The sequence below is a fragment of the Caretta caretta genome, chromosome 25 (assembly GCF_965140235.1).
Source record: "Caretta caretta isolate rCarCar2 chromosome 25, rCarCar1.hap1, whole genome shotgun sequence".
NCBI classification, from domain to species: Eukaryota; Metazoa; Chordata; order Testudines; family Cheloniidae; genus Caretta; species Caretta caretta.
The window spans coordinates 18,154,983-18,175,201 of NC_134230.1; the positions used below are offsets into that span (position 1 = coordinate 18,154,983).

The following is a 20,219-nucleotide window of genomic DNA, read 5'->3' on the forward strand; positions in this document are numbered from 1 at the left end:
TCCCTGCCTCTCACTCCCGGCTTGTGGTTCCCTGCCCCCTCCTGCAGCTCGGTGCCCGAGGTTCAGTGGGAAGCTGAATTCTTCACCCTCCAGGACAACAACAACAAGCTGGTGGCTGCCCTTCAGGAAGCCAACGCCAGCGTGGAGCAGTGGAAGAAGCAGCTGGCCGCGTACCAGGAGGAGACAGAGACGCTGCAGCTGCGGGTGAGCACAAGGAATGGGGCAAGGCGGCACCCTGGTCTCAAATCTGCTTGTGGGCCACATGCTTGGGGTGTCAGTGGGAGATCGGCTGCAGATGAAGGGTTCTACCTGGGCGTCAGCGGGTTACGGCTGTTGCTATAATGGATCAGATCACTGGGCCATTTAGCCTGCTGTCCTGCCTCCTGTTTGCTGGTGATAGGTGAGGGCTCCAGAGAGTTAGATCCCCAAACTTCAGTCCCCTTCCTAAGAGCCCAGCAGGATGGGACCTCGCATCAGACTGGGGGGTCAGTGAGGACAGCAGCTTCAACAGCTGTTACTGAGCATACTCAGTACAAGCCAAGCAGTGACTCCGAGGGGACATGTGACCCCACATGCCCCCCCGCCCCACGTTGCCTCTGGACAGCATTTATTAAGGAGCCAAAGATAATGCTGCTGAGTGACAGCAGGTCCTGCTCCCCTGCCCTCCCTTCCTGCAGGATGGCTGGTACAGCAGGGTGGGGGTGGGGAGGAGAGCATGTGGGAGTGTTTCTCTCTCACTCCTGTTGCCTGAGGTTCCCCAGCTGCCACCCGTGATGAGTGAGGGCTGTGCTCCCTGTCACATTCACCTCCTGCCCCTGAGCCATGCACCTGGGCAGCTGTCTGGCCTGGCAACAGATGGGGTGAAAGACACTCACACTGCTAAAATTAGCTCAGAGCAGAACAGCAGCGGCGTTGATCCCGACAAACAGGCCCTTGTATCCTGCCTTTGGTGGAACAATAGGGTCTGTTGACCTAACTAGTGGGGGAGAGATCCCGCATCAGCTGTGCCTGCGTCAGGGTCAGGGCGGAGGAGTGGAGAGGAGTTTTGGGAAGGCAGCTGCGGGAGTCTTTGCAGGATTTGGTTGGGAAGGGACTACAGAGCCCTTGCAAAGGGGTTGTGGAGTCTTTTCGCCTCTAGGCCAGTTTGGGTTACATGCAGGTCTGAAGGAAGCAGCCGTTGTTCCCAGGCAACGTAGGGCTGTTCAGTAGTCCCATTAGGTGATGTGTTGGTGGTTTCCAGCCCAATACCCAGTGAGCATCCCAAAGAGAGTCTCAAGGCCTGATACTAATTCTCAGCAGAAACACCAAGGACTGAATAAGCCACAAAGAATGAACTTCCCTCTCGCCCCTAGAGGACGCCCTGCGAGGCGTGGCTGGGACACGTGGCAGAGGTGTGCGCACGTGGGTGGTGGGAGAGGGAAGTTTGCGTCGCCCGCCACAGCTGCTGTGGGGATTAACCAAGGGCCTCAGAACCAAGGGCCGCCGATCCCGCCCCCATCCCCCGATTGTTCAATGTTCTGCCATCCAAAGGGATGGTCGTAGGTCTAATGAGACTGGCTGACCCCATAAACGGGAACTTGAAAGAACTGGGGAAAATATCAAGAGTCAAGAGTGTCCAGAGAGTTGCCCATTAATAAACCAGAGCATCTGCTGACTCACTGCAAGGCGCTCCCATCATGGGGTCAGGGGTGGCCTCCAGGGGCCCAGAGCTCTGAGGATCATGATGGCAGTGATCCTGGGAATCTGGCAGCTTATGATCACCAGCATCAAGCTAAGCCTGCTGCAGGCCCAGCCTAGCCCATGTCGCCTGGTGTATCCCACCACCGCACACCCCTCTACTGGAGCTCCCCTGTTGGAACCACACCAGCCGAGCTCAGTGCCGACAAGGTCGAGGGTTTTCATCCTAGGTGCGGGTCCTGGTATGAACTTTTCAAAGCGAATCCTCTGCCGGTTAATTATTAAAGCTTCTGTGAAGCATTTTTCAGAAGCGGAGAGCACCTGGGCCAAGCCCTGCCCCTCGTTAAGACTGGTGTAAATCTGTGGTAACTCCAGTGACTGCAGCTGAGCCTCTGGCTCCACAGAGGCGGGACTGAGAGCAGAGCCTGTCCCTCTGCGCACATTGCAGGGCCGTGCGACTGATGTCAGCTGGCCCAGCTTTGCTGGAAGTGTGAGCCTGCAGGGGAAGGGGGAACGGGGCTATAGATAGAGCGTGGTTCTGACGTTTGTTGGAGCTTGTGATCTGCACTGATGGGAGGGAGGGAATCTTTGTTCAGGGTCAGCCCGGCGGGAGCCACTGGACAAGATCTTGCTTCTGTGCAAAGTGAGACTGAGGATTCCAGCCACTAGGCAGGGGCTGAAGGGCCACCAGAAAGGCCCTGTGTCTCTGAGTCGGGGGGAGGGGAAAGTCTGGGAAGCGGGGGAGCGGTACCTGGTTGGACTTGGAGTTTGGAGGGGGAGCAGAGGGACCCTTGGGGGAAGAGGAGAGGGGACATTCTGGTGGAAGAAGAGAGGGGTACTTGTGAGGAAGGGGAACCTCCGGGGAAGAGGCAATGAGTATCTGGGGGGGGAGGGCCTTGGGGGCAGATGTACTTGGCAGGAGGGGAGGAGATCATGGCTGAGTTTTGCCTGGTTAGGGACTGTCACGTGCTCCTGACCCTTGGGTCCCTGGTGCCATTTGCTAACGTCCCAGCACAGACAGAGCAGCAAGAGAATCTTCCATGCCCAGCGCAGCTCTCCAAGGAGCGTGGGGTGCGGGCGGCTAGACATGGCTGCCGCCCCATGTTCCCTGCTGCGCGGCTATAGTGTTGGGGGCTCATGGAAGCCTTTGGTCTGTAGAAGCTAAATACCAAGGTGACAGGCACTCCGAAATCCCATAGAGAGGTGGGGGCCAGCTCTGGAGAAGGGCTGGTAGCAGCGATAGCGAGTGAAGGGCCAGCCCATGGAAAACTGAAGCCTCAGATACCTTGTTCCTGGTGGGCGCTGGGGTGGAGTTTCCCAGCTTTACCAGCCCATGTTTACACACTGAGCGGAGAGGGACAGTGGGAAAGATCCTTCCCCTTTAAATATCCCCCCAGTCTGGCCAGGAGGGCTTTAGGACAGCGGTGCCAGATCCTCCAAGGAGCAGAGTCTGCAATTGTGGGGTGGGCATGTCCTAGTTAGAAGCCACGAGGTTCCCTCTCTTTGTGGCTGCTGGGGTCCGGCGGCTTCTGGGCAGGAATAATCACCTTGCTCATCACCTGGAAGGTTTGTCTCAACCTGCCTCAGTGCACAAGCCCCTGCCCAGCCCCTTAGCTGCATCCCCAGGCCTGTGCACCCAGCTGCGGCAGGCACGCAGCACCGTGACCCAATTCCCTCCTCCCTGCATATCTGTTTAGGTGGCTGAACTGGAGCTGCAGAGAGCCCATGATTCCTCCAGTGAGGGTAGCAAGGAGGAGCTGAACCAGACGCTGGAGGAGCTGGAGCTGCTGATCAAGGCTAAAGACGAGGTAACAGCAGTGGAGCAGATGAGAGCACAGAGCAGCGGCTGAATGACCGCAGTGCCCCAAGGGAGTGAATCTTGGCCTGTCGTTGCCACACCCCACAATGCTACCCTCTATCTCTCCCCTCCTCCCTGGCCTGTGGGACCCCCCTGGTCCGCTCCCGCCGCTCTCAGAGCGAGTTCTGTCCCGGGCCCAGGGAGAAGAGCATGGAGTCCTGTGTTCGTGCTCAGATAATGACCCCCAGATGGGTGAGTGAGAACTCTGTTCTGTGGCACTGGGCCAGATCTTACTGGGCCAGCCCCAGCCTCCATAACGTTGGACGGTTTCCTGCCCTTTAGCAAACCCCTGCCGTTTCCCCCACCCCCTGTTGGCTTTGTGCCCATCACTCTACCTCTCTCCAGCGAACGTAGCAGCTGTTGGGGCTACACTTCGCTGGTTAGTCTGGGGAGCAGATGTCTGTCGGGGCCCTGGGGCCCCAAGATGCTTCCTGAAGCATGTTCTGCTTCCTCTGTGCAGAGTGGTGCGAAAAGCCCCTGCGTAAGGGAGGACAGTTTCCCAAGGAGAAGAGGGTCACAGGTCAGCACTGGAGGGGCCCCGTGTGGCCTCCTGGCCTGCTCACAAAAGAGGATTGAGGCTAAATAGGTGTGAAGCCTGAGAGTCCCCATGTGAAGGCTCCTGGTCCCAGGCCAGGGCATCAGACAGCCCCTGCCTCACCCCTCCCATGACAGCCTCTGGTGTAGCTGGTTCAGCTGCAGATGGCACAGCCTGCCCCACATGCCCGCCCCTCTCCTCAGCAGCTATGTTTAACCTCTGGCCTAGTTATTGCTTCTTGCTTTCACAGCATGTACATTAATGATTGAAAGCAGAGCTTTAATTACAGGGGCTGGGGGAAGGGAGATGTGGAGAGAGTCTCTGGGCTTTGTTCATTTGCACCTTCTTCCCTAGCTGTGCCAAGCGGGTGGGTGGGAGCGCCGGGGGATGCTCCTGGCAAGGGGTGGGGGTGGGAGTTTGTTCTGCAGATTGTTCAGTGTGTGTCTGGAGCGAGAGCTCCGTCTGCCCCCATCACCTGCCGAGAAGAAAGGGGAAAGGCCGTGGTGTGAGGGGTACGCGGGGAGGCCTTGCCCCTGGAGTCAAGCCGAGCCAGGAGTCTAAGATGCAGTGGGAGCAAGAGGAGGTGGCGTGCAAGCAGAGGGCAGGCGGAGGGGTTAATCTGCTCTTTGTTTTGTTAAGACCTAAGGCTCCTGGGCTAGTGGGGGCTGGAGGAAAGGGTGGGCAATAGGCAGGCAGGATCAGGAGGGGGCGGCACAGACAAGGCCTGGGTGTGAGCACTGGAGCAGGACACTGTGGGTGCATCTACATCTCCAACCGTGGGAGACAGACTCACCCTAACAGGACTTGGTTGGGTGGCAGCTCATGCTCCTAGCCAGGCCCCAGGCTTGAGAGCCCAAGCTCCAGCCCCAGCTGCACCATCCGCACTGGGATTTCTAGTGGGCCAGTTCTGTTCCCCTTGCTGCAGTGTAGACGTGCCCTGTGGGGGTGGTCAGACAAGCAGCATGGGCTAAGCCAGGAGGGCTGGGGGTGGAGGGCCTGGAGCCAGGGAACCTGGCTTTGGCCATAGTCAGGGGAGGGTTGAGGGGGCTGCGTACCTGTATCCCCTGTGGTGGGGTGTTAGCACAACGTGGCATCGGTCTCCTGGCTTGGCATGGCCTATGACCGCGGAGGCTGCATCAGAAGCGATGGCTCAGGGAGCACGGGGCTGGCCCAGGCAGTGATTATTTTCCTTTCTGTGATTCAGGAAATTCAGCAGCTGAAGAGCCAGAAGAGCAGCCAGTGGGAGACGGAGGGGGAGCGCGAGGAAATGCTGCAGAAGCTGCAGGTGACAGAGGGGAGGTTGGCCGGGGAGATCCCGTCTAGAATGGCAGGTCTGGGGACAGCACTCCGCTGTCTGGACTGATCCATCGTGATGCACCATTAAAGACCGGGGGACGGCCGGCACCACCGTCCCAGCTACACCCCTCTCCCCTGTGCCCGAGAGGGTGCAGGTCTGGGGTTCTCACTCTGCTTCCAGCCGAACTAGGCTGGGCTCCCCCTTTCCTCTTTCTGCAGAGCTGCTGACAGGGGAATGATTTCCCCAGCCGTGGTCAGCAAGGGGACCCCATCCTGTCTGTTTCTGGGGTGCTGCTGGGCAACAGGATTGGGATGTACTTCCTTCTCCCCTCCCTCCCACGCCCCACAGAATGGCAGTCACACCCAGCACATGCACACACCCAGCGTGAACTGAGAAGATAACGAACCCTCTCTGCGTATCACATTTCCCCCAGAGCCTGATGCGTCCTGCTGGACATGCAGCTGGGGCGGGGCGGTGCCTTGTAACCCTCCATCCCCAGGCAGCCCTCACTGGCTGGGCCCCATTTTGGGCAGAGGATGCTCCCCGCCTGCGGGAAGGGGAGCTGGAGAGTCTCTTGCCAGCTGACCCCCTCGGGGGTGGAGCTCTGACTCCAGCGGGTTCACAGGGGAGGGCAGGCAAAGAGGGATGCAAGCTGCTCTGTACCCCTAGGCAGAAAGCAGATGGCAGCTCTCTCAATCCATCTATCCAGGCTCCGAGAGGGCTGCCTGCTTCTGCCCGTCAGGGACCACTGGGGCCTGGGACTCTGATACAGGCTCTGCTCACAACACAGGACTCTGGTTTTATGAGGCAAAGAATATATTCAAGCATCGTCCTGCACAGTGACCGGGTGCTGGGTGTGGGGTGGAGACAGACCGACGTGCTCTTATCCTAGGCCTGCAGCTCCAAGCCTGGACAGAGGCCAGGAGAAGAGAGTTTCTGCTGGGCCTGTGGACAGCTCTGGCATTGCATCTCCAGACGCTGGTCCAATTAGATGGCTGACGTGTGGAAGACCTGAGCTCCCAGACTCCTGCCACGTGCAGTGTGCAGCAGGGTGATGCTCAGACCACACAGGCCAGGGGGGTCAAGCCCAGGTATCAAGAGGTGAACTCCAGCCAGAGCTGCTGGGGCAAGTTCAGCAATGGGATCAATAAAGGAATGTGTTTTCCGTGCACGTGTGAGAAGGGCCGTGGCAGGGGATTGTCCACATGGGTATGTGATGAGTAGGGGTGAGGACATGGGCATCTGTGCTGGCGTAGGGGATAACCTCTCTGTGTGTGTCAGTGGAAGGGCACAGGTGTAGAGAACAGGCAGGGTGTGTGTGCGCACTGGTGTTCAGGTGCAGGGGTAGCTGCTGTGTGTGTGTATTGGCTGGGGGGGGTGCAGTTAAGGTGGAGGGGTAGCTGCCGTGTGTGTGTTGCTGGAGGGGGGTGCGGTTAAGGTGGAGGGGTAGCTGCCGTGTGTGTGTTGCTGGAGGGGGGTGCGGTTAAGGTGGAGGGGTAGCTGCCGTGTGTGTGTTGCTGGAGGGGGGTGCGGTTAAGGTGGAGGGGTAGCTGCCGTGTGTGTGTTGCTGGAGGGGGGTGCGGTTAAGGTGGAGGGGTAGCTGCTTCATTGTCCTTTTATTTACTGAGTCTTTGCATCCCTGGCCAGGAGCTGGAGGGACGCAACGCGGAGCTGGAGCGAGGTTTGCATGTGGCTGAGCAAACCCTGGCCGAGCAGCTGGCCGAGAGGGAGAAGATGCAGGGCGAAGTCACCAAGGTGGGCGAGCTAATGGATGTGAAGATATTTGAGCTCAGCGAGCTCCGGCAGGGACTTGCCAAGCTGGTGGAAAGCAACTGAGCAGCCTGGCCACAGAGACACCTTCCGGGAGGGGCAGAGCCCAGCTGGGGCCAGTCGCAAACTGCAGCAGGGCCGTGGAATTGTGACCTGGGCGGCGTCCAGCCACAAACCAACAGCCCCCTGCAACTGTGTGTGGAGACTGGCCAGAGCTGCCTCCTGTGCATTGAGGGCAGACGTGGTGCCAGTGGGCAGCTGAACTGTGGGGGGTTTCCACCCAAGGAGCGTCCATGAGTCATGTCCAGACCTCTCTGGATCCTGCCCGGCGGCGTGGTCCAGAGGTGACAGGGTCTCCCCATGCTGCTCAATGACATTACTCTCCTAGCCTCACTCACTAACGCATTTCCCCGACATCTTTACAGAAGGAAACACTCCTATTCTAGAGACAGGGGTCACCTGCCTGCCCATTTTTCAGTAGTTTTATAGGGAACCGCTTGCTTCTTGTGAACCAAACTGCCTGGCTCCTCCTTCCAGGCCCCAGGAGGCGAAGGCCCATCACACCATGGGCGGTAGCTGCTCCTTCTCCCCCTTCCCAACCGTACTCATGTCCCATCTTTTTAATAGACTCTGATCACTTTTTATTCACTGTCAGGGGCTTCCAGGACCCTCATGGGCAGGAACGGCTCCTCACCTGGCCCCATTCCTCTGTGGCTGCCCAGTCATACCCTCCAGAGGGGAATAAGTTGCAGGATTTCAAGATGTTTTTTATTTTAAGGTGTGACGAAGTGGGACTGTTCTTAATGTTTCCTCTGAATAGTGTGGGGGTGCCTCAGTTTCCCCTAGGCAGTTCTTAAGTATCTAGGGGGTGGGGTAAGGGTGTATGATCATTGCAGAGCCCTAGAGGGCATGTGTGTGCAGGAGTCTGGACACAGAGAATGGCCGACACCCTGTTTCCTGGCAACTGATGGCCTGGGCCCTTCCCCCCTGCAAGGTGAGAGCTGAAGGGTTGGAGAACAAAGGAATCAGGTGACCACCTGGCCCGGGAAAGGAACAAAGCCCAGAGGAGGAGGGGCTGGAGGGGGTTTTCAGTTTGGGGCTGGCTGGGACATGGAGTGAAGTGCAGACGTGGTTGTCTGGCTCACTGCCCCCCAAAATGGACCCAGCTGAGGGGTCCCGTTCTCTGCACCTGCAAGCTCTGTTTTAGACCATGTTCCTGTCGTCTAATAAACCTTTTGTTTTACTGGCTGGCTGAGAGTCACGTCTGACTGCGATGTTGGGGTGCAGGACCCTCTGGCTTCCCCAGGAGCCCCGCCTGAGCGGACTCGCTGGGGGAAGCGCACGGAGGGGCAGAGGATGCTGAATGCTCCGAGGTCAGACCCAGGAAGGTGGAAGCTGTGTGAGTTGCGTGTCCTGAAGACAGGCTGCTCACAGAAAGGCGACTACCCCAGAGTCCTGACTGGCTTCATGGGGAGCAGTTCCAGAGCATCGCCCAGGGACTCCGTGACATAAGGCAGTGGGTTTTCGTACTTTCCAAAGCTGCTTTAAGCTGGGAGAAGCAGGCAGTGCTGGGGAGATTAGGGTTTGAGAAACAGGATAGCTTGGGGGGGGGGGGGGCATCTGTCCAGGCTCCAAGGGCTGTCACTCACCTGAGTTAAACGCAGGAAATCCCAGGTGCTCTTGTTGCCTCTTGGGAAGCGTGGTCCAGGGATATAGCAGCCACACGAGCCACATGGCCTCTGGAGGGTGCAGGCCCCCATGCTACGCTCCACCTTGAGCTGCATAGCTGGATGCAGCTAGGACGCTGGCTGTTTGGAGCACATTGGGCCTGGGTTCCCTAGGGGCTGCGGGACATTTGTGGGTCCTTATGGATGTTGCCAAATGATGTAAATCCAACAAGGCCTGTAGGAGGAGGGTCTGTTACACCCCTCCACCCCCCCCCCCAGGCCCTGTGGAGCCCACTAGTTGCGTAGTAGCATGTTTAGCCTGTGTCTAATGAGGAAGCAGCGTGTGTAGACGTAGCCGGTTACCCAGAGGGTCCAGGGCCGGGTCTGTTTTTTATTTTTCTCCTTGCTGCCATAGGTGTAGTGTAGACAGACATAACTGGAGAATGTTTCCATGGGCTTGTAGAGATGCTGCAGAATCTGCCTAAAACTCCAGCAACCCCAGCAGCCAAATCCTGCCTTCTGCCCACAGGGTCAGATCCTCTGTCTGCGTGTACCTGGGTGAAAAGCATAACTCAGGTGGGGCTGAGCCGCCTCTCGCTCATGCCCCCAGCACGAGAAGAGGTTTCAGTGTGAAGCTGATGTGAAGGGAAGTGATTGCTCTGATTTCAGTGGATCTGCCATTGCACCTAACTGCCTCAGGGCTCCCTTGAACCCCAGCCCCTGCTTACCCCTGTGTAACTGAGACAGGCATTTGGCCTGTTGCTTTCCGTAAGGGCAGGAGCAGGTGCCAGGGAGATCCTGAAGTAGGTGTCTAGGTTAGGCTGGCCCCCTCCCTCTCTTTCAAAGCTTAGGAGTTGTGGGGAAATGTAGATTTCTGAACCTGCGCAGCCAGGAGAATTTTTTTGCATGAGCTGCTCCCACGCCTGTGTGGGGGCTAGAGCTAGCTGTAACGTGTGCCGCCCGCAGGGTGTTCACTGTGTGTGTGGGGGGAGACAAGAATGGCCGGGGGTACATGCAGCGCTGGGTTCCGGGTCCGGAGGCAACCGTGGCCCCCTTGGAAAATAAGAGATCAGCCGCAGGAAAGGTGCATTCACTCTGGTTCCGCTAGCGGCACTGGGTTAAGGAGGCATCTCCTCTTCATGTTGTCAGCCGCTCACCCACCCCCGGGTCCTGTCTGTGTCTCACACCACATGCAAACTACCTGGAGAAGGGGCATGTTAAAGGGACTAGGTCTGACTTCCCACCACTATGTCCTCCATGTCTCCCCACCCAGCCTCTCGCTACTGTGTAGCCGGTGGCGAGATTGGAGTTTCCCAGCAATCGGGGCGGGCTGAACTGGCTTGAGCAACATCCCAGGCTGAATCAGCTCCCTCAAGCTGAAAGACGAGGAGGTGGCAAGTGGAGCAGGACTGATTCTGAGTGGGAATGGAGCTGACACAAGCCACAGCACGGCGCTCAGCTGAGACTGCGGCTCTGCCCGGTTCCCACCTGCCTTGCTCACCTGTGCGCTTGCTAGCCCAGACTTGTTGCTGGCAGCAGCACTGTCACTAGCCAGGGTTTGTAATGACCCTTTACATCTCGCAAGCACAGCCCCAGTCGCTCCCGGTGTAACACCCTCAGCCCCCCAGCAGAGGCTAATTTGGCTCATTGACTGACTGAAGTCGGGAGTGTGGCAAGGGCTCCAGTCACGCAGTGATGTTACAAACACACCGCCAGGAGCCATGTGCATGGCAAACCCTGAGCGCCAGCCTGCACTTGGCTTAGCTTTCCCCTCCAAGCACGGCGCAGGAGTCATTTGTCTCAGGCTCACACTCCAGCCAGGACCTGATTGGCTCCGGCCTGCTTCCCTCGGCCGCAGCTGCTGCTGCTTTCCTTCCTCTGTCCTGCAGAGATGCAGCGCCATGCACTGAGTCACCACGCCTCCGCATCCAGCTGTGTCACGGGGAGCCAGGACACCGAAGAGCTGGGCATGGTGAGTCATGGCCAAGGAGCTGGCCGAAGGCAGGAAGGGGCAGGCTCTGCCCTGTCTGCCTGTGAGGGGACGGGAGAATAGGGCCCTAGAACTTGTTAGCTTGCTGATTTAAAACCATGCGATGTTAAGGCTGGGCCCTGAACCAACCAAATCTATTCTGGGGGCCGAGTCCCCATTGTACTACCATACCCCCGCAAGAGCCTGAGGCTCTCAGACACGAGGCTCCAGTTTAAACAAGGCAGGTTAACAGAAAACCCCTCATGCTCCATGTAAGGACACACCCCACGCTCCTCGACTGCCAGGAGCTGATGGGGCACAGCCCCTAGTCATGACCCAGCAGCAAGATGATGATCCCATGAAAGGCAGGCCACCAACATGCAAACATGCATGGTTTGATTGAATGCTGCCCCTCCGGGGCTGACAAGGCAGAGGGCAATGGGGCAGGGCATGGCTCCCCCTCCTGGGGTTAGCCAGCTCATCTCCATCTGATCTCATTGAGTGGGCAGTGCCTGGCCCTGGTTTGGAGGCCTGAGCAGAGTCGGAGGCATCTCACTGCCTGGCGAAGGCACCTCTTCTGGTGCGGCATTGCCCAAGAGCGGCTGGCTACACCCAGGGTCCCAGCACAAGTCCCTGCCAAGCCTGGCTCAGCCCCATGCTGCTGTGGGCGAGGCCCCGGGCTGGCATGTGATGCTGAAACAGCCCCAGCCCCACCTGCCTTCCAAGACCTCTCCGCTGCTCGTGCCCCGTCCAGCGATCCAATCCAGGACGTAGCACCGCTGCACGGGAGCAACCGGGGCTCCCGCTGCACGGGAGCAACCGGGGCTCCCGCCGCACGGCCCAGACCAGGGCAAGGGGCTGGGGCTCGTTGGAGTGGGGTGTTCCCTCGGGGCTGGTGGGGAGCAGAAAGCCCGGAGCTGCAGCTGTTAGAAAGAGCTCAGTGGGTTTCCACACGACCAGCGTACATTTTGGCCATGACATCACGACCCACTTCCTCACCTGCTCCTGGGAACACCCCTGCCTCACAGACCCTGTGGGACGGACCTGTCAGCATCCTGGTGGGGCAGGCCTGGGACCGCACTGCCCCCAGAGAAATGAGCAACCCCAGGGTGCCAGTTCTCCCTTGCTGTGACACTTGTGAGCATGGCCCAGTCACACACGCCCCATGAACCGATTTACTTCCTCTCAATCTAATTCTCTAGCCGTGGACGCCTCTGGCTGAGTTGCCCAACTGCCTCCTCACTAGGGCACGTCCGCAGCCTGTGCTCCTGCCCTTGTCTGCCTGGGGGCCAGCAGGGTTTTGGGGGGCGGCGGGGGGGGCATGTGGCGCACTGTACAGTCGACCTTGGCCAGCCTGTGCTAGGACACTCTGCCCTCCAGGTGTTCAGGACCCAGCGAGAGCGCAAGCCAGTTTCCGTTACACTCTCATTTCCCCACGGGTGCTATTTGCAATTGCCAGAGTAATCTGGAAGAGCAGCTTTTCAACCTGCTCTGCCCTGTCGCCCCTGTTCATTAAAAGCCTTTTACCGAGGCAGTGCAGGGCCAGCACGGGCTGGATGACTCTGGAGCGCCTCTCCCTTTGCAATCCTCGGCTTTTCCAAACCAACAAATCCCATTTATCACCAGCTAGTTCCAGAAAGGCCCTAAATCCAGAGGAGGCAGCCGCATGGCAGCTGGGTGCAGCAAAGCACAGCGTGGCTCCACCCCACTCAAATGAAGCACTGACTCCGGGATCTGTTAAGACAGCCCACTCCTAACACCAACCCACACTTCCCAGGCCTGGGAAGCGCTCCCATTTCAGCACCCACGAGAAACCCGAGGGGGTTCCCCCAGACTTCCGTCTTCATCACTTTAAAATCACTTCCTTATGCAAACAGCAGCCGGTGAACTGCAACGCGGCCGCTTTTATTGTTGCTTCTCTCGCCCACTGGCAATTATTGTCAAGCAGCCCAATAACAGGGGCTTTGCTGCTGGCAGGAGTAATTCTGCTGACTGCAGATAACTCAGTACGTTTGATGCATCTGCCGGCAAATGGGCTTCTTAATTATTTAGGAGGCAATGCATGTAAAGCACAGCCTGAGCAGTGATTGGGGTGGGGGGGCTGTTTGTATGTGAGATTAGCCTGGGAAAAACAGTCTTCAGGGTCTTCACACCTAAAGATCGGGGCTGGGCTTCCCCCAGGTAATTCACTGAGCAGCTCCCACTGAATGTGGGGGGGTTTGGATACCAGACTCCCACAAAGTCCCAGTCTTGGGCAGCTGCCTGGTTTTCAGATCTCCCACTAGGTTCTGAGGTGCTAGGTTTGGAGCCCTTCCCTCCCCGCCCCCATCCCAACTCACCCGCCTGGAAGAGTTCTGAGTGAAATGGTTACATTTGTGGAACAAAGAGCCGCTGTGTGATTCGTCTTTCTGAGACACGGTTGTGCAGCCGCAAAGGGCAGTGGAGGGGAGAGCAGCCGCTTCAAGAGGTCAGACGAGCGGTTGGCAGGTGGTTTGCTAATGCCCCACATTCTGAATTCTCTCTCACAGTCTGATCTTACCCTCGTTTTAAGATGTGTTCAGAGGAAGGCCACAGTCCCCCAAGGCTCCTCCAGACCCTTGCACAAGCATCTCACGACTAGCAGGTTGCTGGATCAGATGTGCTGCAGTTGGGAGTCTTGGTCGCTGCCCGGAAGCGATGCACAGTGCGAGTCTCTCATGCCCGTCTGTTTGGGTGCAGGAATCAATACAGAGAAGCCTTCTGGCCTGTGTGATACAGGAGGTCAGACTAGGTGATTGAACTGGTCCCTTCTGGCCTCAGAATCTACACCTGGCCTAGCCCGAGGGACATCCAGTTTGTCACTCTGGGGGACAGCAAGCAGGAACCCTCAGCAAAAGGACATTCCCCCACTGGAGCACATCCTACAGCAATGTCAATGCAGCGTGCCCACGGTGCACACACAGCCTGGGCACCTCAGTCTGGCACTGCAGCTGGCCACAGCTCAGAATAGCGGACAGGACTCCTAACCACTCCGCCACTGACTCATTCTGCAACCGTGGGCGAGTCATTTAATCCTCTCTAGGCTTCACTTTCCCAAGCTGTACAAAGGGGCTAATCGTCCCCCAGGGGCACTGTGGCATGCTTGGTGATCCGCGAGGGACATGGCTCTGGCCGGGCACAAGTGTCAGAACACCTCACCCATGAATGTGATTTACCAGAAGGAACAAAAGGTTTATGTTCCCAGCAATGCCCTGCACCCGTGACCAGGCAATGACCCAGCCTAGCAACCCCATTGCATAGGCCCTTGTGGCACAAATCCTTTAGCAACTCCATGTTGGGCCTGCGTTAGTGTGACCATGGGATGCTCCGATTGAATCCTGGAATCAGGTGAGGGGGCCCAGCTGGGATTAACCTGCCAAGGGAGCTGCAGCTGGGTGACTAAACAGCATCACTGATGGTGACCCAGCCCCCTCCCCCGTCAGGGCTGGAGAGATCAGCTGATCTGCCTCTGAGGACGTGGGTTATTTTTAGTTTTGGAGCTGGTCTGTTTACACTTCACAGCTAGGGGGAAAGTTCCCAGTTTAAAGCCTCCGCCCTCCCCCTCCGTCCCCCCCCAGGAGGACAATGGGCTGAGAGGAGGCAGTTAAATGTGCATATTGGAAAATGTTCAGATACACACAATAAAAGCAGAGCCTCCGGCGAGGTTTGCCATCCCCTTTCCCGCAGTAATTTGTGATTATTACTCCTGTTCTTCTCTGGCACACGCCGGCTGTTTCTGCTCGCGGGACATGGCAAGACCGTGAGCTGTGGGGACAATTAGTCACGCAAGCCCTGCTCTTCTCCTCTGCCCAAGGCCAGCTCCTTGCACCCCCTACTGGGAACAGCAGGCTCCCGTTCTCACAAGAGCCCCCCTTGCAATGGGAGTATGAGTAGCAGCTGGAACAGGAGAGCTGATGTTAACAGCCCAGCAGGCTGCTCACACAGCAGGACACAGCCCCCCGGGAAACACCGCGGCATCCCAGCTGATGGGTACCGGTGTGATCCGCTGCTCCCCCCGGGCCGATCTGCAGAGGCCTGAGTAGCCTGGTGCTGGATCTGTTCCCCCCGCCATGTGCACCCTACTCGGACGTCACTAATGTTTGCAGCCATGGAAAGTTATGATCAAGAACAGGCAGGGCCTGCTTCTATCCCCGCCACCTCCATCCGCAGCCTCGTCTTTAGCTCTGCTAGGCCATCAGCACCCAGGGGACACACCCCCTCTGCTGGGTGGCTGCCCAGCCAGGCTCGCACTAGCCATCATTGCCCATCAGAGCAGCTCTCGAGCCCTGCAGGACCTGCCAGGACAGACGGGGAGCTAAAGCAGAGGCACACCGGGGGAGGCTCATCCCTTTCGCAAGGGCTGGAGCCTGCACGCCTCCTCCCGGCAAGACTCCGTGCTCCAGAGGAAGCAACAAGGCTGCACTATCAGGCCACATCACCAGCTGCTCACGGCAGGAATAATCTGTCTAAGTGCTGGGAGCCGTACAGGTGAGAGAGGCCGAGCCCTGCCTAGTAACAACTGGGCTGCTTCTGTCAGTCAAGCTAACTGCCTTTCACTTCCCAGCAGGCAAAGAAGATGCAACAAAGGCAGGAGGTGGGAGAAACACTGCTTCTCTCCAGTACTGATTACTCGCACCGGGGCCACCCTGCTGGCAGTTATTAACGGCTTGGCCTCAGTGTGAGGCTGTGGGTGGATGGAGGCAGGGGCTGCTGCTCTGCTCTCATGCAGTGGCAGGCCTGCAAATGGATTGTTTAATGCTGCTGGATGCGGGTGACGGTGGGGAGCAGGTCCGTCAGACTAAGGCCTCAGTACTGGGGTTTAAGGGTGGACGTTAGCCCAGCACAAAGGGCCGTTGCAGAGATTGGGGAGGTTACGGCGGAGGAGTGCGTTCGGGCTGGCAGCATGCAACAGTCACCTCCACCAGAGAGGGCCAAATGCTCTTCGTCTGGCCAAGTCCCACTCCCTTTCCGGCAGCAGATGGGACACAGAAGGTCAATGGCCTCATCTCAGCCCTGCAGCCAGCCTCCTGCAGAGAATCCAGGTGCTCCTTCAACCCAAGAAGAGATCAGCTGCCTACTTGTCCAAGGCCTTCCCTCTGCCAATGGTAACAGGCTGCTCAAAGAGCCGGCCTCAGCCATGGTGTTGGGCCTGGAGGGACGAGAGGGAGCACGGGCACAGGTGGAAGGATGGGCCTGAGAGTGGACCCATAGGCTCTATTCAGTGGTGAGCTGGAGCCAGTTCGCAGTTAGAACCGGTTGTTAAATTTAGAAGCCCCTTTAGAACCGGTTGTCCCGCGAGGGAGACAACTGCGGCCTGGTCAGCAGCAGTGACTAGGTGGCAGCTCTGGTGTTCTCCGGCTGCGCCCTGCAGCTGGCTCTGGCCAGCCCTGGTGCAAAGGGCCCCTTGGCTGGGCCCCGGCAGGTGAAGCTGGGCGGAGGGGGGCTGCCCTGGGTGCAGTGGGGGGCAGATGGGGCTGAGGCAGCAGCACGGTTGCCCCCGCGTCCAGTGCTGCCCGCGCTGTGCTCTGGAGTTAGATTCAGCGTGGCTCGTCTGGCCTCCTTTCTGTTCCCTTCTCTGCTGCGGGTTGGATGGGCTTCTGCTCCCCCCCGGCAGCAGTGACCCCTGTAGCACCCTGCCAGGCAGGCTTGGCTCTGTCTGCTGAGGGCAGTTCCTCCCCCACATGCCCCCTTGGGGCGTCTCTGCTCCAATCTCCCTGCTGCACCTTCGACCCTCTGGCCTCCTGTCTGGGATGAACGGGCCGGCTGGGCCCTGGCTCTGGCCCCCTTACAGCAACTTGGTCTTCACTGTGCCCAACACATCTGGCCTCTTCACATCCCATCCCCCCCCTCCAGCCCCGCTGTCACCCCTGTCCATTAAACAGCCCCCCCAAGCACCAGACCAGAGCCTACAGAGGAGTCATAGGGTGGGTGTGTTTGCCTGGGGGGGGAGGGGGGGTCTTTCTTTTGTGCTGCAATTCTTCCCTGCTTAAATCCTCCCTCGTGCTTGCTGCATTAGCAGCTGCCTCTCCTGTGGACTTGTCCCTGTTGCCTCTGGGAGGGAGAGTGACTGTGAAGGAAGCAGGTGGTCGGGACCCTGCTCCCCCCTTACCGTGTGTAAATCGAAGCCGAGGCTCAATTCCTTCCATGCGGGCAGGGGGGCCCTGTGGCAGGTCGCCCCCATCCCTTCTGCTGTATGCAGGCCGAGGCGAAAGGCTTCATGCATCAGCACTGGGTCGGGGGGGAGCTCTGGAGCGAAATCCAGGCGGTCGCAGAGAAGGTTGGTTTGTTCCAGTTCAGGGAGCCCGCGTCCCTCTGCCCATCAGTCGCTTTCCAGCTGCGAATGGCCAAGCTCGCTCCGTCCAGCCGCCCGCCCCCTTGATGTAGTGGTTGGAGCAGGTGCCGTAGTGGTGCCCCGTGCAGCGGGTGCTGCGTGCGCCTTGCCCCACTGCGCTGAAGGCAGAGTCAGGGACTCGCCCACAGGGTCACAGCAGGTTGGTGGCCGAGCCCGGGGAATAGAACCAGTGATGAGCTGCCAAAATCTTAACAACCAGTTCCCTCCCCATCCCCACGAGGGGTTCATGGCCCACCCCCGCCCCCCGGGGACTCCTGCCCCATCCAACCCCCTCCCCTGTCCCCTGACTGCCCCCAGAACTGGGCAGGAGGGTCTCGTGGGCCACTGTAGTGGGTGCCCGCCCCGCCCCTAAGAGCCAGAGGCACCTGCCGGGGGGCGAGGTGGGGAGTCCTGGCGGTGCCTACCTGGGGCAACTCCCAGGAAGCATCCGGCAGGTCCCTCTGGCTCCTAGGGGCGGGGGGGCATAGCTGGGGGGGAGCAGGGGGAGCGGCCGCTCCCCCACTGATCACATCAAAAGTGACGCCTTAGGCGCCGACTCCCTGGGTGCTCCGGGGCTGGAGCCCCCACGGGGAAAATTTGGTGGGTGCAGAGCCCCCACCGGCAGCTCTGCTCCGCTTCCTCCCCTGAACGCGCAGCCCCCGCCCCCCACCTTCCTGCGAATCAGCTGTTCGCACGGGAAGCCGGGGCGGGCTGAGAAGCAGGTGGCGGCTTCCCGCTCAGGCCCAGGGAGGCGGAGGGGAGCGGTTCCCCTGCCCTCCCCCCCCGGGGTTACCTGCTGCGGCGCGGGCAGCCCTCCTCACGTCCCCCCACCCTCCCCAGCTCCCCTCAGCTCCACCTCCCTGGGCCTGAGCGTGACGCCACCGCATGCTTCTCAGCCCTGCCCAGCTTCCCGCACGAATGGCTGATTCGCGGGGGGGGGGGGGTGCGGGGGGCGGAGACGCAGAGCGGGGCGGCGCGTTCGGGGGAGGAGACGGAGGTGAGGTGAGGTGAGCTGGGGGCGGAGAGCTGCCGGTGGGGGTTCTGCACCCACCAAATTTTCCCCAGAGAAGGGACCCAGTAGGAGCCAAGAGTCACACTCAGGGGTTCTCTCGCAGAGCTTGGCTTGTGAAGTGCAAACAGCACCTGACCCCACCACTGCAGCTGGCTCTGCGGGAACGGGCAGGCCGCATGCCAGCACGCAGAGCGGCGATCCACGCGAAAGCACCGGCCCTGGGTGCCAGACTGCAGCACCGGGCATGGGAGCAGCAGGAGCTCAGGGGCCAGCCCTGCGCAAAGCCGGCAAAACCCCGCCTGGTGCAGGACAGAGAGCAAGGCTGCCCCAAGCCGAACCCGACAGCGCTGGCGGGTAACACATAAGCTGTGCGTTACTGCCCTCCGGCCAGCCGGGCTGGGTGGATCCTAGGGCCCAGAGCCAGGAATCACACACATGCCCACAGGACTGGGGGCTCTTCGGCTGGCCCCCACGGGGAACTGGGAGCTGAAGACGAGCTGGGGCAGGAACACACAGGTCCAGGGCTTCACCCCGAGCGTTTCACTAGAGCGCTCCTGCCTCCCGGCGCTGCTCCCGCAGCGAGAGGCTGGAGTCCGCTGGCTGACACCCGCAGGATGCGGCTCACTCAGGATAGACCAGGGCCACCGGCTCACCTGGATCCAACCACTGGCCACCAAGCCCTGTCCCCTGCTTCCTCCCTCACCCTTCTTCCCCATCCTGCAGACATGGCCAGGCCCAGGGGGCTCCATTTTAACCCACTGGGGGCCCCAGTGCCACATGTGAACCCCTCACCCGACCAGCGTTGGCAGCCGGGAGCAGAGGGGGTGGGGGAAGGGAAGAGGGCCTGCTCCATGCCCAGAAAAGGGCCTCAGAGAACCGCTCCAGGCTCGCCCAGCCTCAGGGACTGACACCAGGCCAGACACACCCAGCGTGGCCGTGGTAAGGCAGGAGGTTTCTGCAGAGGCGGTGCAGGCTGCGTGTCGCCCGGAGTCTGTGGGGAGCACCCCCAGCGCACGCTGCTCCGCACGAGCCACGCCCCCCTTTGCCTGCCTGCTCCAGAGGTTTGAAATGCTGAACCGGGCTCAGTCTCCATAGCAACCAAACCAGGGAAGCCCTCCAAGAGGTGGGGGCGCAGAGCTGGGGTTGAGAGAGTGAAAAGAATTGAGTGTGCAAAGCACGTGGGAGACGCGCGGCAGCCTGGACTGGAGCCGGAGAGGGAGAGAAACGGGGGTGAGGGGGGCGAGAAGAGCACTGGAAAGTCGTCCCAAGCTGGCCCAGATCTGTGATGCGGCCACTCCCCAGCTGGGGATTCGGGGCGCTCTCAGTCACAGCACCGTCAGCGTGTTCAGTGCCCGGAGGAAGGAGGGTCTCGTGACTAAGGCACTACCCACCCCATGGCAGAATGCTGCCAGCAGGGCCCCCGCCGTGCCTCCACCCCTCCCCAACACTGACACCATTCCAGTCTTGAGCGAGACACCTGCCCTGATCTCACTGCACGAGGCTCTTGTACCCCCACTGAGGCAGCCTGTTGGCCTGAGAACCCTACGAGCCGCTGTTCAATGCAGGCTCCGGACACAGCCCCAGGGCAAGACCCCGAAGGGTGCAAGACCCTGCTGGGAGACAGGTGGAGGAGGGCTGATGAAAGCAGCTTTCAAGCCAGGGAGGGAGGGGAGACGGAAGAATCGGACTGAGACTGTAAGCGCATTTCGCAGAGGCCACTGACCGTCACCAGGTAAGGTGCTTTCTGTGGGCCTAGTTGAGAAAGCCCCATTCCCAGCCCCCGAGACATGCAGCTCCCCCCTCTCCTACCCAGCCATTCCTAGCCAGGCTGCATGGAGAGTTGACTCTACACTGACTGCTTGGGAGGGCTCGTTTCCCACACATGCCCTGATTCTCAGAGGAGCCGGAGGGATTGAAAAGAAGGCTGAATAAAGCGCCAAGACAAAAATCCATGATCAAACCCCGCAGTCACAGGGTGCTGGAGGAAGATGAAGAAAGACGTGCTCAGCAAAGAGACTTCAGAAGGCAGAGCAAGGAGTCTGAGAGGGGAGGGGAACCGCCGAGAGAGAGACGACACAAAGGCAG

The 20,219-nt window shown here is 59.6% G+C and overlaps 1 protein-coding gene and 2 long non-coding RNA genes across 6 annotated transcripts in view; 1 reads left to right on the plus strand and 2 right to left on the minus strand.

Annotated features, from left to right (window-relative positions):
• Positions 1 to 14,470, plus strand: part of HOMER3 (homer scaffold protein 3) — a 38,256-nt gene extending 23,786 nt beyond the window's left edge. For 2 of the 4 annotated variants that reach the window (XM_048830835.2, XM_048830836.2), the window contains 5 exons: positions 48 to 204; positions 3,375 to 3,485; positions 5,275 to 5,355; positions 7,015 to 7,122; positions 13,302 to 14,470. In XM_048830835.2, coding sequence (XP_048686792.2) covers positions 48 to 204; positions 3,375 to 3,485; positions 5,275 to 5,355; positions 7,015 to 7,122; positions 13,302 to 13,547 — 703 coding nt within the window. In that variant the 3' untranslated portion in view covers positions 13,548 to 14,470. Of the gene's footprint in view, positions 1 to 47; positions 205 to 3,374; positions 3,486 to 5,274; positions 5,356 to 7,014; positions 7,916 to 8,650; positions 12,319 to 13,301 lie in introns of those variants that run through there. The other 2 variants (XM_075123362.1, XM_075123361.1) reach the window with 2 other exon arrangements.
• LOC125627081 (uncharacterized) lies at positions 4,325 to 5,268 on the minus strand. The gene is made up of 2 exons (XR_007353929.1): positions 5,126 to 5,268; positions 4,325 to 4,545 (listed from the first exon to the last, which is right to left on the minus strand). It is a non-coding gene; the product is annotated as an uncharacterized LOC125627081 (long non-coding RNA).
• LOC125627080 (uncharacterized) lies at positions 13,417 to 17,351 on the minus strand. The gene is made up of 3 exons (XR_007353928.1): positions 16,901 to 17,351; positions 15,708 to 15,940; positions 13,417 to 13,517 (listed from the first exon to the last, which is right to left on the minus strand). It is a non-coding gene; the product is annotated as an uncharacterized LOC125627080 (long non-coding RNA).
• Between the last annotated feature and the right edge of the window lie 2,868 nt (positions 17,352 to 20,219).